Source organism: Mesoplodon densirostris, chromosome 18 (genome assembly GCF_025265405.1).
Source record: "Mesoplodon densirostris isolate mMesDen1 chromosome 18, mMesDen1 primary haplotype, whole genome shotgun sequence".
Classification (NCBI taxonomy): Eukaryota; Metazoa; Chordata; class Mammalia; order Artiodactyla; family Ziphiidae; genus Mesoplodon; species Mesoplodon densirostris.
The window spans coordinates 12,296,346-12,310,620 of NC_082678.1; the positions used below are offsets into that span (position 1 = coordinate 12,296,346).

Genomic DNA, 14,275 nt, shown 5'->3' on the forward strand with positions numbered 1-14,275 from the left:
TCCCGGACCGGGGCACAAACCCGTGTCCCCTGCATCGGCAGGCAGACTCCCAACCACTGTGCCACCAGGGAAGCCCTCCTGTAGCCTTTTAATATTGCACTTAACACTATAACGGAACGTTATTCCCCACAGCAGTCTGTCAGCCACTTGAGGGGAGGATTTATGTCCCAGTATTCCAGGATCTAGCCTGGTGCCTGTGGGAGTAAACCTAGCAGCTATCTGTGAAAGCCTGAAGAATCTGGGGAGACCTCGGCCCCAATCAGGATGGTCCTGAACTCGAACTAGAACATGACCCTAATTTACCTACTGGGAACCAGAGCAACAGTATTGTACTCTTTTTGAAGAAAGATGATGACGATGGGTATTTCCAGCTTCTAAAACGCCTGGCACATGGTGTTTCTTTGTTTTTGTTTTTCCTTGGCCGTGCTGCGCAGCTTGTGGAATCTTAGTTCCCCAACTAGGGATTGAACCTGGGCCCTGGCAGTGAAAGCGCCAAGTCCTACCCACTGGACCGCCAGGGAATTCCCGGGGCACATAGTGTTTTGATACCAAGTGGTGGGCTGCAATTCAGTTCTGACAGTAACCACTCAGAGTTAGCGCAGGCCTCACTAGTTAAAGGGCAGATGACCCAGAACAAGACTGCTCTCATTTCAGACAGCTGGGTATAAATCTAGGGGTTCTCAAGATTCCTCTCAGGCTTGATAATTCTCTACAACAACTCACAAAACTCGGGAAAGTGCTCTACTTATGATCAAAGTTTTATTATAAAGGATACAAATCAGACCCAGCCAAATGAAGAGACACAGAGGGCAAGATCTGGGAGGGTCCCAGATGCTTCAGGGTTTTCTCTCCATGGATCACAGCGCATCACCCTTCTAGCACATCAATGTGGTCACTGACCAGGAAGCTCCACTGAGCTGTCAGTGGGTTTCATTAAGCAGGCATGATGGATTAAATCATTGACCATCTGATTGAACGCAATCTCCAGACTCTCTCCGCCCCCTGGAGGTCAGACAGGCTCAAAGTCCCAACCCTCTAATTACATGGTGGTTGGTCTTTCTGATGACCAGCTCCCAGCCCAAAGCTATCAAGGGGCCCTCCAAGAGTCACTGCATTAGCATAAACTCAGGTGTAATCCAGGCAGCTCGTGAATCATTAAGACGCTTCCATCACTTGGGAGATTCCAAGAGTTAGAAGCTCCATGCCAGGAACCTGGCACAAATCCTTTACTATACAACGCACAGTAGATGCTCAACAATTATTTGCAAAGCAGAAAGATACACTCAAAATGCCAGAAATTGGCAGGGGAGAGGGAGGCAATTAGGCTCTTAGGTTCTTCCACCTGACACGTGGAAGATAGGCACGTAAAGGTGGACATATTAGGTTATGAGAAACAAATACCTTTAAACATTCCAGTTGTAGGACGAACTCCCTGTGCTCTGGCTTACCAAGCACTCTGATGGTAATTTGGCTTCTCAGGTGACTTGTTTTTAGAAAGAGAACGCTAGCCAGGCTGACACGAGCCTGCAGGTCTGCCTGAGTCGATTTCTTGTTGTAAATTAATAAAGTGGCATTCTGACTTACGTAGTTCAGTCTCTTCGAGCTCTCTGTGCTTTCCACCATGAATATGGCTTCTGCTCCTGCAAGCCATGTGCTGCCCAAGACACAGCCTTGGACCCTGGCAAGTTCTTCCAGGCTGGTGCCACCCTGGGAGCCTCGAGGAGTCTTCCAGTCAGCTCTCTGCCTCTACATTTCAGGGTGTGGGCTTCAGGGCATTCACAACATTCCTGCAACAGAAGAGTTTCGGGAACACCCCAAACTGGATCTGGGTGACTTGAATAGTATCTCAGGCAGCTATGTCTGAGATGTGGTTGTAACTGAGAAAGCTTAAGCCTAGTTAATTTTATTCAACTTGACTTAAAGAGTACGTCAAAGAAGGGGATCTAAGGACATCTATAAATTATAAACCCCAAAGCACGAATTTCAGTGTTTTTTGGTCTTGGCCAGAATCTGGAGACACTGACTCTGGTGTACCCAAGCCTTGCAGTGACTGAAGAGATATACTCTTTTGGAGGAAATAGAGAATTTGCTCCTCTAAAACTCAGATGAGGGAAGATTAGCCCACCTTCAACTGCAATTTGATTTAGTGCTCAACAGGCAATCTCCTGATTAATAATTAGACCTCTGAATCACCTTTGCTATATCCTATTACAAATTAATAAGTGACATTCTGGTTTATACATCTTCTTTTTATGAGTTTGGTTAACATGAGTTGGTCCCACAAATCTAATCCATTGACAAAACTGAGTTTCAAGCTGAGGAAAGTTGAGAACCAGACTACAGACATAGTGACCCCCTCCAACATATTGTCAGCCTGTGACTAGACAGCCAACTCCTCCCTAGAACACATTTATCTCACCACATCCCTCAAACCAACACACACCGGATTCAGGAACCTGTTCTACAGTATCCCTGAGTCACGTTCTCTTTGGATACCCCCCCCCCACCAATGCCCAGGACCTCATTGTCACAACACCTCAAAGCAGCCTGCTTTCTTGGAGATCTCAGTTGTTAGAATATTGTTTCTTAAACTGAAATTAAACCTGTCACTTCATAACTTCTACTTACTGATTCTTTCCCAAAATATAACAAATGTTTTTCTGTGCCTAGGCTGCCTATTCTCAGTTCCTCCAAAAGAACTTGACCATGATGGATTCCAGCCCTCTCACCACCCAGTTGTTTTCCTTCTACCTTTCCAGTGTCTTTCTTGAAAACATGATCCCCCCCACCCCAAATCTGATCGGTCCATTAGCACTATTATCTTTGAGACATAAGATATTAGTGCAGCAAAAGTTTGTTATTTCTTTTAGCAGTTGCATCACTGTTGGCTCACGTGCTTCAGATAAAAATGCCTTCATCTCAATGCATTTCCCCTTCCTTTTGGATTTGAAGCTGTTGAAATGAGATACATGTTGGTAAGGCTGTGGGTTTACTATGGTGAGCTTACTTCCCCCTTTGGTGAATGCTGTTTCTGTTCAGTCTGAGGGACAGGGTCCTTAGCTCAGGACAAATATACAGAGCCATTTCAAGAATTCAGACCTAAGTAGTGAATGAGTTTTTCTTAGAAAGAAAGAAAAAAAAAACAATCCACCTTTCTTGAGGAAATGAGCCATCATTAGAGAGCTGGGAAGGATTTTTACTTTTTTATTCTCTAGCTCCTGGTGGGTAAAAGACACTCACATGGGCTTGATGAATCTAGCCAACCTGCTACCAATTTCAACCGGGGACAGGGGGAGGGAAAAGAAAAGCTATTTTACTGAGGCTTTTTTCCTTTCTGATTCTAGAATACAAATATTGTATATATAGTAAAACAGTGTAACCAGACCTAGGATGTAGTGACTTGGTTCCTCTCAGAATCCCTGAGACAATCTGGGATGAATTTTCTGTCATCTGGAATCTCCTCCTTTCCACAAGCCCAAACTGTCTTAAGCTCTAATTTGCCTATTTGTTGTTGACTTAATCTAGACAAATCTCCCTATCACTCACACTCCCCCATCCTGTCCCTCAGCCCCTCAACATCCTTCTCCTCTCCACTGGCCACCCCACCCTCTCCTCCACCCAACCCCGGCCCGCAAAACCCACACGGGTTTAAAGTGTAGGTTTTGATGCTCTCATTGCCCACAGATCGCAGGACAGACGTTCCCAGGGACAACTTTGAGAGGCCACGTGCTCGTCCCCCTAAGGAGGTGGGAGAAATCCCTGCAGCTCGGTTTTGTTCCAATGGTCTGTTCAGTGAGTGATTCCCGTTTCCCCAAAGGCTGCCCCTCATTAGCATGAACGGGGGTTGGGGGGTGGAGAATGGGTGGGGGGAGAGAAAGAGCAAAAGCCCAGGCTCAGTTTTAGAGCCTGGGAACCGTGTCTACAAACATGACAGCTAGAGCTTTCTGGCTCCTCTGTTTGATCGTTGGATCATCTCCCGAAGCCCCAGTGGCGGAGAGAAAAGGTAAGATCGATGAAACGCTGAGCCCTGGGAGAGGGGCTGGGATCCGGGGGCGAGCTGGGGAGAGGGCGCGATGAAGGGCGGGACGAGAAAGGGGTCAGGGCTTGCCAGAGAGGAGATTCCAGGTCCGTGTTCGTGTTCGAAAGGAGCAAAATGTGTCCCCAAGATTGTGTGTGTCTTGGCAGCCTTTATCGGAATGAAGCCAGTTGTTCAGCTACTGAAATGATCTCGAGCGAGCCGGGCAGGCTGGAGAAACTTTGCATGTTAAGTAGTTGCTCCATCACAGAGGAGGGAAAGTGTCAAAAGGGGTCGCGGCGCGCCTTTCGGGAGCCGTGCGGGCCGGGCTCGCGGGACGCGGCGGGCGGCGGGCGCCCGGAGGAGCGCGGGGTCCGCCCAGCGCCCGGGTCCCCGTCCCGCCGGCGATCCGAGGAGCTGGGTGCGCCCCACCGGGGCTGGGAGCGGAGGGAGCCGAAATCGGACCTTTCTCCCCTCTCCCTGCAGCCGCAACCAATGGCCTTGGGACACTTGAGTCTTTAAAACACACACACACACACAATTTCATGCCTGAGATGAAAATTACTGAGGGAATGAAGAAATAAGAGGTTCTCTGCGGGGAGGTGTTTTTGTCTGGCTTTTATTTGGATGTTCTGTTTGATTCACTATCTCTGGGAAAAATAGCTTCCGCACCTCACAGGGTAATTTACTTTGGGTTATTTTTCCACATGGAAACTGAATGACTTCAGTGGCATTTAACCCAAATATCAGACAATCTTTCCCATGACAACAGATGGTGATATCAATGGGGAAGCAGTTGTGAGGTCAACAGTTGACAGTCAGGAATTGGATATCCACCAGAACTTTATTCAGCTGTGTATGGGCAAAGTTGAACATAATGAGCCAGAATCAACCTCTCTGCAAAAACATGAACTATAACCAGCTATTATTGCTGGGTGAAAGCTGATTTTAAAGGAGACTGTCAATTTGGCAAGATAAATCACTTTAAATGAAGTGTTGCAAGAACTGAAAATGGGCAGACCAAGCTCTTCGATGCCAGAGAGAAATGCTGAAAACCAGCCGTTAAAATAATAGGGAAAAAAAAAAAAAAAAAAAGGGGGCTCTTGTGCCCGTCTGGAGGGCACTGGGACCCAGGCAAACGGAGAGGTGATATTGTGTAACTGGGCATGGAAATTGGCCCAGATTTTAAGCTTGCTGAAGTTTGCTCACCAACCTGCCTGCAGAGCTGGGGAAAATCACGAATAATTTCAAAAATTTGTTTTCATGCCGTTTGCCATTCAGGAGCTTTTCCTCCACCTTGGGAAGGGGTGGGGGTCGGGCAGTGTAAGCGATGCGGGTGCTTTTACACTTAACCAGGGGCCTCTGCGCCCAGCCACGCTTTAAACCTCCTTCTAAGCTGTGGTTTACAACTAAGTGGTGTCCAAGAAGCCAGATAAAAATCCACTCACAGATGCTCGACTCTGCACAGACCAAGATGACAGTGTAAACACGGATGGGAAAACCAAATAGTTCTGTTGTCAGGGGCGCTTAAACAATTAGGAGAACCTGTAATATGAGACCTTTCCCCCTGGGGTTTGCTCTTGGTACTTTCTCAACAAACTGTACATAGCAAAAAGGCGGATGTTTACATATATATTAAAGAAAGGGCAAAAGAGTTTGTTATTTAACCAAAGTTGTCAGTTATCTTTAGTCCTAGAACAAATAGGTGGTTGTAATTTGAAAAGCTATTGATTTGCAAAGCTTCCTTAACAAAATGAAATGTTCCCATGTGGTGAGAAAAATGTTCTTAGTTGCCCTCATTCTTAGAGGGCAAGACCCTCATCTCCGTCTTCTTGGGGCCTAGGAAACCTGTGCTCACCACAAGCCGGGGCGCCTTCCTCTTCCTCCTCCCGTTCTCTTTCCTTCACTTCCATGTCTGCTGCCCTCTCCACGTCGCCTCTCGCAGGTGTACGCTGCGTTTACATTGTCCCCCATCTCCTCTCCCCTCCCAGAGCCATTTCTTCTTCCCCCCTGTCGGCCTCTCCTCCCCTCCACAGCCTCATCTCTGCCCACCTTCCCTCCTCTCTCAGCCTCCCCGGCCTCGCCTCCCCTCCCCTCCTCTCGGCCTCCCTCCCCTCCTCTCGGCCTCCATCCCCTCTCTTCTCTGCCTCTCCCCTTCTCCCACCCCCGTCCCCTTCCCTCCCCTCTCAGTCTCCCCTTTCCCCACCCCTCCCCTCTCCTCTCAGCCTCCCCGGCCTCTCCTACCCTGACGGCCTCCCCGGCCTCTCCTCTTCTCTCCCTACAGCCTCGCCGCCCCACAACCGGAAGCCCGACCCCGGCGGCGGCCCGAGTGCGGAGACGCCTGGGCCCCGGCCGCAGCCAGTCCCCGAGACCCCGCGGCGGCCGCGCGCAGCCGAGGCCGCTCCCCGCGCCTGGTCCGACCTGCGGCGCCGGAAGCCCCAGCCGGCCGCCGAGAACCGGGCCGGCTTCCGGGAGGCCGCGCGCGCGCCCGCCGGCCCGCCGAGCCCGCGCCTCTCTCAGGCCGAGAACCGTGCGTCGCCGCGCCGCGTGCCCGCGCTGGAGGACTCCCCGCGGCGCGCGCGCGCCCGGGCCCTGCGCCTCCCGGCCGCGCGGCCTCCCACGCGCGCCGCCGAGGCCCCCGCCGGCCCCGCCCACCCCAACCGGCCGCGCGCCGCCGCGCCGCCCCCGGAACCCGCACCCGCGCCGCCGCCGCGCCTCAGCCCCCAGCGGAGGGAGGATGCGGAGCCCGGCGCCGAGCCCTGCGCGCGCGCCTGCAGGGCGGACTTGGACGAGCGCGAGTCCTACTGCGCCAGCGAGTTCGGTGAGCCCCGCCCGCAGCTCCTCCCGGGCCCGGGCGGCCGAGCCCAGGCCGCGGGGCGAGCCTTTCCGAGCCGAGAGCGCCGGGCTGTGCATCGGGACCCCTAAACCAAACCCTAGAGAAACCCACCCACTCGGTCCTGCAGCCCCAGAGCCGTGTGGACTATTTTGTGATTTGTTAGAAACGCACTGGGGAGAGAAAGAGGATGTGAGCGCTATGCATTTCTCCAAACTCTTTGTTTTTTGAAAGCAGCAGTCAACGGAATCGTGCATGATGTGGACGTCCTCGGTACAGGGATCCGGCTGGTGACTCTGCTGGTGGACCGGGACGGGCTGTACAAGATGAACCGCCTGTACATCACTCCGGACGGGTTTTTCTTCCGAGTCCACATATTAGCCCTAGACTCCTCTAGTTGCAATAAGCCATGCCCAGAATTTAAACCTGGTATTAAAACTGATCTAAGTGATCATTTTATATATGTTCTTTATGTCACCATTGTAACTTTGACATGCCACAGCCCGGTCTCTATCGGTTACCCCAGTACCTTTTTTTTTGGGGGGGGAGGGCTATTCTAAAATGAATAGAATTTAGAAGACAGGTATTATTTCGGCCACTCTGTGATTTAAATTCCATCAGCGCCTCCGGTTAAAGATGGGAACTGAGCGGATTGGCACAAAGCAAACACTCAATATTTGTTGACAAGTGGAGTGAATGACGAAACACCGTTGCCAGACAGGATGCCTAAGGGGCTTTTAAAACTGAGTTTAGAGACGTCTTTTGCTGGGCGCGTGTGTTTGGGGGGGGGGCGGGTAATGCCCACTCCCACGTCTTTCTAGAGATGTTCTCTGTAAAATACTGCTGGCACTGTTGTGATTAGGACCTTTGTTTCTAGTGCTGGCTGTTTACAGGCTGAGTAATCTGATTATCTTATAAAGGTCACTAGGCTATTTCCACCTGCTGTCTGAGGTTTAAATGTCTGAGATTCAACATGTGCAGCAAGATAAGAGAGTCAAGCTTAGGCATTTCTTAAAAGCCTTACATTTTCTTATTGTTACGTGGTATTTGAAAGATAACTATGAATTTATATTTTGGCTTTTTTTTTTTTTTTTTTTCAGGCAGCAGGTATATTGTGATGGGCCACATCTACCATAAGAGAAGGCAGCTACCTACAGCTCTGCTTCAGGTCCTGAGAGGGCGCCTCCGACCAGGAGATGGACTTCTCAGGAGCAGCAGCAGCTATGTGAAAAGATTTAACCGGAAAAGGGATGGGCAAGTGCAAGGGGCAATTCACACCCAGTGCATTTGAAACATACCAGCCTGGCATTTCTGGATCATAAGAGACTTGGAATTCAGCATCAAGACAGGAAAGGCCTATCATTAAGTAACTGGATTTTCCTTTAGAACAGGGCACACAGCTCCTTTAGGAACTACTTGCAAAGTGCCAACTCTCATCTTCAAGTTGGCACTTTTTTACAAAGTTCTTCTTAAATGGTTATGCTTCTGAGGTCTGTGGTGAAGTTATTCAACTGGTGTGCCAGTTACTCACACAAGCTCAGATAACTGACCTGTCCACTTAACAGATCACTGCTTCATGTTGTTTATTTTTAATTATTTTAATTTAAATACATTCTTCAGTAGAAATAGTTCACAAAAACATTTCCTTGATTTTAAATATACAATTTTGAATAGTTTATATCATGTATCAAACCAAATTTTATACTAAAACCATCACATTTTAAATTCTGTACATAACAGTAAGTGCACTAGTCAGACGTATGAAATGTCATTTAGAACACATTTAGATCAAACACTAAAGTCAGAGCCCGAGACAATTATTAAAGTTTTACATTTAGAGTACTGAAGGGCTTATTCAAGCAAACAAATGTGTGTTCAAACAAGTGTTCCTGATGTACCAAAATATAAGATACAGTTTATTTTCATGACTCCCTGCTTCTAAAATCCTATGTTTTGTGCCATACTGGCAGCTATCCCAATACCAAACATATTCTGGGTGTATCTGATGTCATTTTTCTATTAAGACCAAGTATCATGTTTGTGTTTGTAAAGCAGTAAATCTTTCTGTGAAGTCAGATCTTGGATGCACCTGGTTTTTTCAGCCTCACTGAGCCCCAAAAGGTTTGGGAAAAAGCATTTCTCAAACTTACTCCAAAAACCCTGGAACCAATATTTAATGACGGCTTGCAAGCACGTGAATTTTAAACGTTTTCCAGTTGGCTTTAAAAAGATTTAATCACGAACTGAACTTATTATTGATTTTATATCTCAGCCCACAAAGACATTAACAATTTTTTTTCAGAAGACCAAGCTGTGCTTTAATTTGAAACGCTGTGAATAGAGACACTGATAATCCATGGTTGAAGATTACTGCCTCAAGAAAGATAGAAAAAAGAACTCCACTGAAGAGATAAACACAGTCCATTTGGTCTCAGATGAGATTCACTCTGGAGCTCAGGATGTGTCATTAGTCTGTAATGGCACAGAGTCTTTAAAGGCCTCACAGAAGCACTATATACACACAGGATGTCAGGACAGCACAGAGAGACTGTAAGACATAACAACTGATTGTGATGGGAGATACTGTTATCTTATTTGTCCCAAACGGGGCAAAGAGGTAAAATAAAAGTTGAGAGATTCTGACTATGCCGTGATAAAGCATTAACTGAGGGATTTTTTAGAGGATTTGCCAAGAATGAGTTGTGCCCAAGCTTATTAAAAATTATCTTAGAATTGCTTCTTGGGAATCCACTGCATTATTACACAAAACCATTGGCAGTAGATTAGAGTATGCAGTGAATGAAGAGCTTCTGGGCTAGTTTTCTTTAGGATAAAAATTAACGAAGACAGAAGTAGCACCAGTCACAAAAACCAAAGCCAAATTTTTAAATGTCAGATGGCTAAGTGGTGATCCTGAGTAACATGGTGGGGAAAATTACAAAATGGCCAAATAGATAAATTATTAGTTGGATGGTCAGATGTCAGAGCATAAAGGGAAGTGTTATAAATAGCTCTAGTTTAAAAGATAGAAAAAAAGTCACTTTGATATAAGCCTGAGGGTTAGGGTTTGATTAGATTGCTTTGATAATACTGTTTCTAAGAAGTTTTGGAATCACACAAAAAGTGCCAAAACTGTGATCTGTGTGATACTGGGAGGTTAGTATGTACACCTTGGCAAACACAAGCAGGCCAGTTTCTTAGAAACGTTGTTAGACTTAAGGCCATCATTCAAGACCAGGTTTGCAATGAAAGATGAGCGAGGCTCGGGACTTCCTTGACGGTCCAGTGGTTAAGACTCCGTGCACTCCCACTGCAGGGGGTTCGGGGTCAATCCCTGGTCAGGGAACTAAGATCCTGCATGCCAAGAGGCACTGCCAAAAAAAAAAAAAAAGTGATTGAGGCTCAAATGAGGTAGAAAAGTGGTGCATATGGGGATATATGCACGGGAGGTGGTGCACAACAGACTGGGAATTCCAGGTAAGGCAAAAAAAAAAAAAAAAAGTATAAGAAGAATCCTCTCAATATTCAGTCGGTACCTTCAGTACAATCTTTTAATTTTATGGAAAATTTTAATTCCCAAATTCACTGTAGTTCCGAATCCTTTTCTCCTGTTGATAGATTTTCCTTAGCACATGGTTTGTGCTCCAAAGACTAAAGGATCATGGGCACAATAAAATACCCTGTTGCCTTCAAGAGGAGCTCAACACACCCCTCCTTCCATTAAGCTGTTGGAACTCAAGCGGAAAAAAGTGTTTTTCTTTTGGTAGGGAAAGGTCTATAAAACATCCATTTTTTTTTTGTACTAGCTTTTAACTGTCTTTGAAAGGTATCACTTAGCACAGTTTATATTTCTCTGAAAATCATTTTTAAGGTTGATCAAACACAGGTATATGCAAACACCTAAAAACTGACCCACTACCTACAATGAGTAACTTCAATTTCGGGTACAGGACTCTATCATTTAAAAAATATAGCACTTATTTCCTTTAGTTGAATTTGGTCCAAATTGGATCAAGCGGGGTGTGATCTAGGAAATGTCTCTTTCGGTGTCTTGTTCCAAGTATCCAGAAGTACTTCAGAATATTTCAGTTTATTAAAAATCCTTCCCCCAAGACATTACTTTGCTCATGAGAGATCACCATTCTCATTTTAAGGACAAGAAATCTGACACTTGTGGGTAATGGCCTCAGTCATGAGGCTAAGTGTGTAGATTTAAAAGGTCACCACACTGGCTCTTTAGTATCAGAAACACACAAAGATGCAGGGAGTTTGCCTAACAAATGAACAGAAATAGGGAAAGAACTTTTATTTGCAGATTCCAGGAAGGTAGATTACAAACAGCAGCAAATCTCAGAGTCTCTTAATAACACTCCAGGCCACTTGAAATATAAAAAGGTAATTGTTTTACTTTAGAAAATATCTCTGAAAGTTCACAATTTTTAAAAACTACCGCAGGACATTAAGTGCAAATCCTGCAGAATTTGGGTAGGAGAAAAAAGCCTTACCAATATTATGAAAATACTTTTTATGAGATGGTTTCAAGGATTGTGAACCTGGCAGATGAAATATAACAAGCATTGAAAATACTTTTAGCAAAGGAAATCTGTTGATGCAAATTAAACATATATACAGGCCCAAAGACTGTGTAGAAAAATCCTAACAGTATAACAAATGTGCATTCTACTACTTGGATTATTGAAAGCAAAATAGCTGTAATATGTATATTTTATTGAGTAGCAGAAGCTTGTCAAATACTCGTAGAAAAGCAGCTTTTGAAACTCAGTATGTTGTAAGAATGCAGGTTTTTCCAAAAATTACTTTTGAAACACTAAAGCTCTGTAGTTGATAAAACTATAAAATGTCTATGTATTTTTATGGTGATAGAAGCTGCAAAAGGCTTTATACTATTAAATACATATATGAAATTAACATATTCCTGGCCTGAGGATTTCCACAAAATTTACCTTTTTTGTACAATTTGGCAATGCCAACACCTACAGAAAATGTTAACCAACCAACCACTGTTTCATTAGAAACCGCACCAAATCCAATGTCAAAAACATTACTTTATTTTTCTAGGATGAAATGTCCTATTACGTACAAAAAGAACTGCTGTTTAAATTTGCCACAATCTCGTAAAAACATAGCAATCTATTGCCTACAGGTAGGAAAGTTCTTGCTGCAACAAGTTTTAAATGATTAAGCCCATCTATATCCATATATATGAATAAATAGTACAGAAATACTGTGACATGATGAGATGCAGAATAATTTTATAATTCATTAAAATGTAGGATTCTTGCATCAGCACAGTGCATACAATATGTAACATTTTTTAAAAGTAAAAGGACAAAATAACCTATATTAGACTACTTCCATGTTAGTATTTTAAGCAAAAACTGTTTCCATGTTTTCAATATTGAGCAATTAAGTCTCTTTAGTTTGTAAGCGTAAGTTTAAGTGATTATTTTTATGTACAAAAAGGAATGGGCTTCATTAGATAAAATTAACCCAGAATAACTTGCACACCTGAGCCTGTAAGAAGAAAGAACTGGGAACTGTTAGCAACGTCTTTCTTTTAAGAAACTAAGGTCTGGGAAAGGTTTTGCATAGCAGGGTGATATTAAACAGAAAGAAACTTTTAAAAAACAATAATTGGATAAATTCCAGAACTTGGTAGGACAAAGCTAATACGAATTAGTGCAAAATCTAGTAAAATTTTTGCAAAGCTGCATAAACCAACTATGGCAGATCTCACAGAAGCTATTATTACAATGAAGAAATACAACATGTAAGATTAGAACACTGAAAGGAAAAACATGCAAAATACGCCTTCCTCTGCTGCTTCCATTTTTTCCCCCTACTGCTTACACTACTTCTTCTTATGTGGGAAAAAAACCCAAAAAAACTCAACCAACAAACAAATACAAAAAGGATGAAGTCATTTTAAAAAATGCCCTTCATAAAATATAAGTAGTGGTCTGTAACTGATAATTTGCCTGGTATCATATAATGTACAGATGAAGGCAATGTGTATTTTGTCACATTACCTTTTTTATTAGTCTGATCAATTGATGCAACAGGATTAGCACCCTTGAATATTTTTCTTCGATGTGATGACAGTGGGCTGGGAATTATAAAATGAAGGACCACTACTACCCTGGAGAAATCCAGGTACAATCAGATCCTTCTGCCTTTTATTTATTTATCTTGCTTGCAGCCCTCCCTTTCCCCTCAATGGCTTACACAGAATCATTAGCGCACATTCAAAGACACCGTCTGTGGGAGAAAAATTATCTCCATTTATTTTGTTTCATATACATCCATAGTTGAATTTTAATACAAAAAGAAAAAAAATTAGAATCTGACAAATGTTTACAAACAAGATACCTTCAAATAGATTTTACTCATTTTAACCTGGTGCAGAGTAAATGACAAATTGTACTGTTATATTCAAGGCAACACAGTCTGTAGTCCAGGACCACTTAGCCCAACCTTTATGCAAGCTTAATTTTTATCTACTATGAACAATAAACTCATTGTTGATTCCCAGTTGTGTGTGTGTGCACATGTGTACATAGCAGCTCCTTTCATAGAAAGAAAAGACATCTAGAGGTCATCTTGTACTTTTACCTACAGGAATCATGATAAGATATAGAATGGATTACATGTAACCAGGGCTGGATTTTATAAGAAAAAATAATTAGCTGACAAATGAGGGCAGCAATAAAAAAGCGTCTTTTTTGCAACAATAAATAAATACAGTTGAAAGTTTTCTGTGAGACTCTAAACCAGCTTCTTCACTGAAGAGCAGACGTGGCATTTCCATGGAGTTACACTTGACCCCATATTATCTTTTTTTCTTTCTTTCTTTCTTTTTTTTTTCTTCAATAAACAAAGTTTTCCCGCTTCTGCCACAATAGTAAAACCATTTGATCTTGACAAGATAATGGTGTCGTTGACTTTGCTTTTTCCCTTGTCCGTTGGACAAAATTGGCCAAGAATATAATTGGACTGTTATGACCAATAAAAACGAAGTTTAGGTCAAGTCTTGTCAGGATAACCTGACTAAAAACATCTGGCTCCTTAATTTAAAACAGTTCAACCAGATTCTTGCTGTGTTTTATGCTAGGTTAACACGCTGAACTTTAAGAAGCTGTAGACTGCAGTTTGTTGTTATGAGACCTACAGAATACAGAAAAAAGGGAACAATTAAGCACCCTTCATTTTTGAAAACAGTGATGCTTTATGTGGATGCCAAGGTCAGTCTGTCTGGGGAAAGCAGCCATGTTCTTTCATTCACCCTTGGCAAGCAAATATGAGAACAAGTAAGAAATTTTTACCCTATAAAATTAAAAATTTTTATTGTACAGTAAACATGATAATTCACTGGAAAAAGCCAATATTAAAAAAAGAAATATAAATAT

General features: G+C 43.9%; 2 protein-coding genes across 14 annotated transcripts in view; one reads left to right on the plus strand and one right to left on the minus strand.

Annotated features, from left to right (window-relative positions):
- The first annotated feature begins 3,876 nt into the window (after positions 1 to 3,876).
- On the plus strand, positions 3,877 to 9,422 carry C18H17orf58 (chromosome 18 C17orf58 homolog). The gene is made up of 4 exons (XM_060081782.1): positions 3,877 to 4,003; positions 6,300 to 6,836; positions 7,086 to 7,277; positions 7,949 to 9,422. Exons 1-4 carry the CDS (start codon positions 3,928 to 3,930, stop codon positions 8,137 to 8,139), a joined length of 996 nt encoding a protein of 331 aa, XP_059937765.1. The 5' UTR covers positions 3,877 to 3,927; the 3' UTR covers positions 8,140 to 9,422.
- Positions 9,423 to 13,130: 3,708 nt separating this feature from the next.
- BPTF (bromodomain PHD finger transcription factor) overlaps positions 13,131 to 14,275 on the minus strand; it is a 144,352-nt gene continuing 143,207 nt past the window's right edge. For all 13 annotated transcript variants that reach the window (XM_060080489.1, XM_060080487.1, XM_060080485.1 and 10 more), the window contains one exon: positions 13,131 to 14,033. In XM_060080489.1, coding sequence (XP_059936472.1) covers positions 13,997 to 14,033 — 37 coding nt within the window. In that variant the 3' untranslated portion in view covers positions 13,131 to 13,996. The remainder of the gene's footprint in view (positions 14,034 to 14,275) is intronic.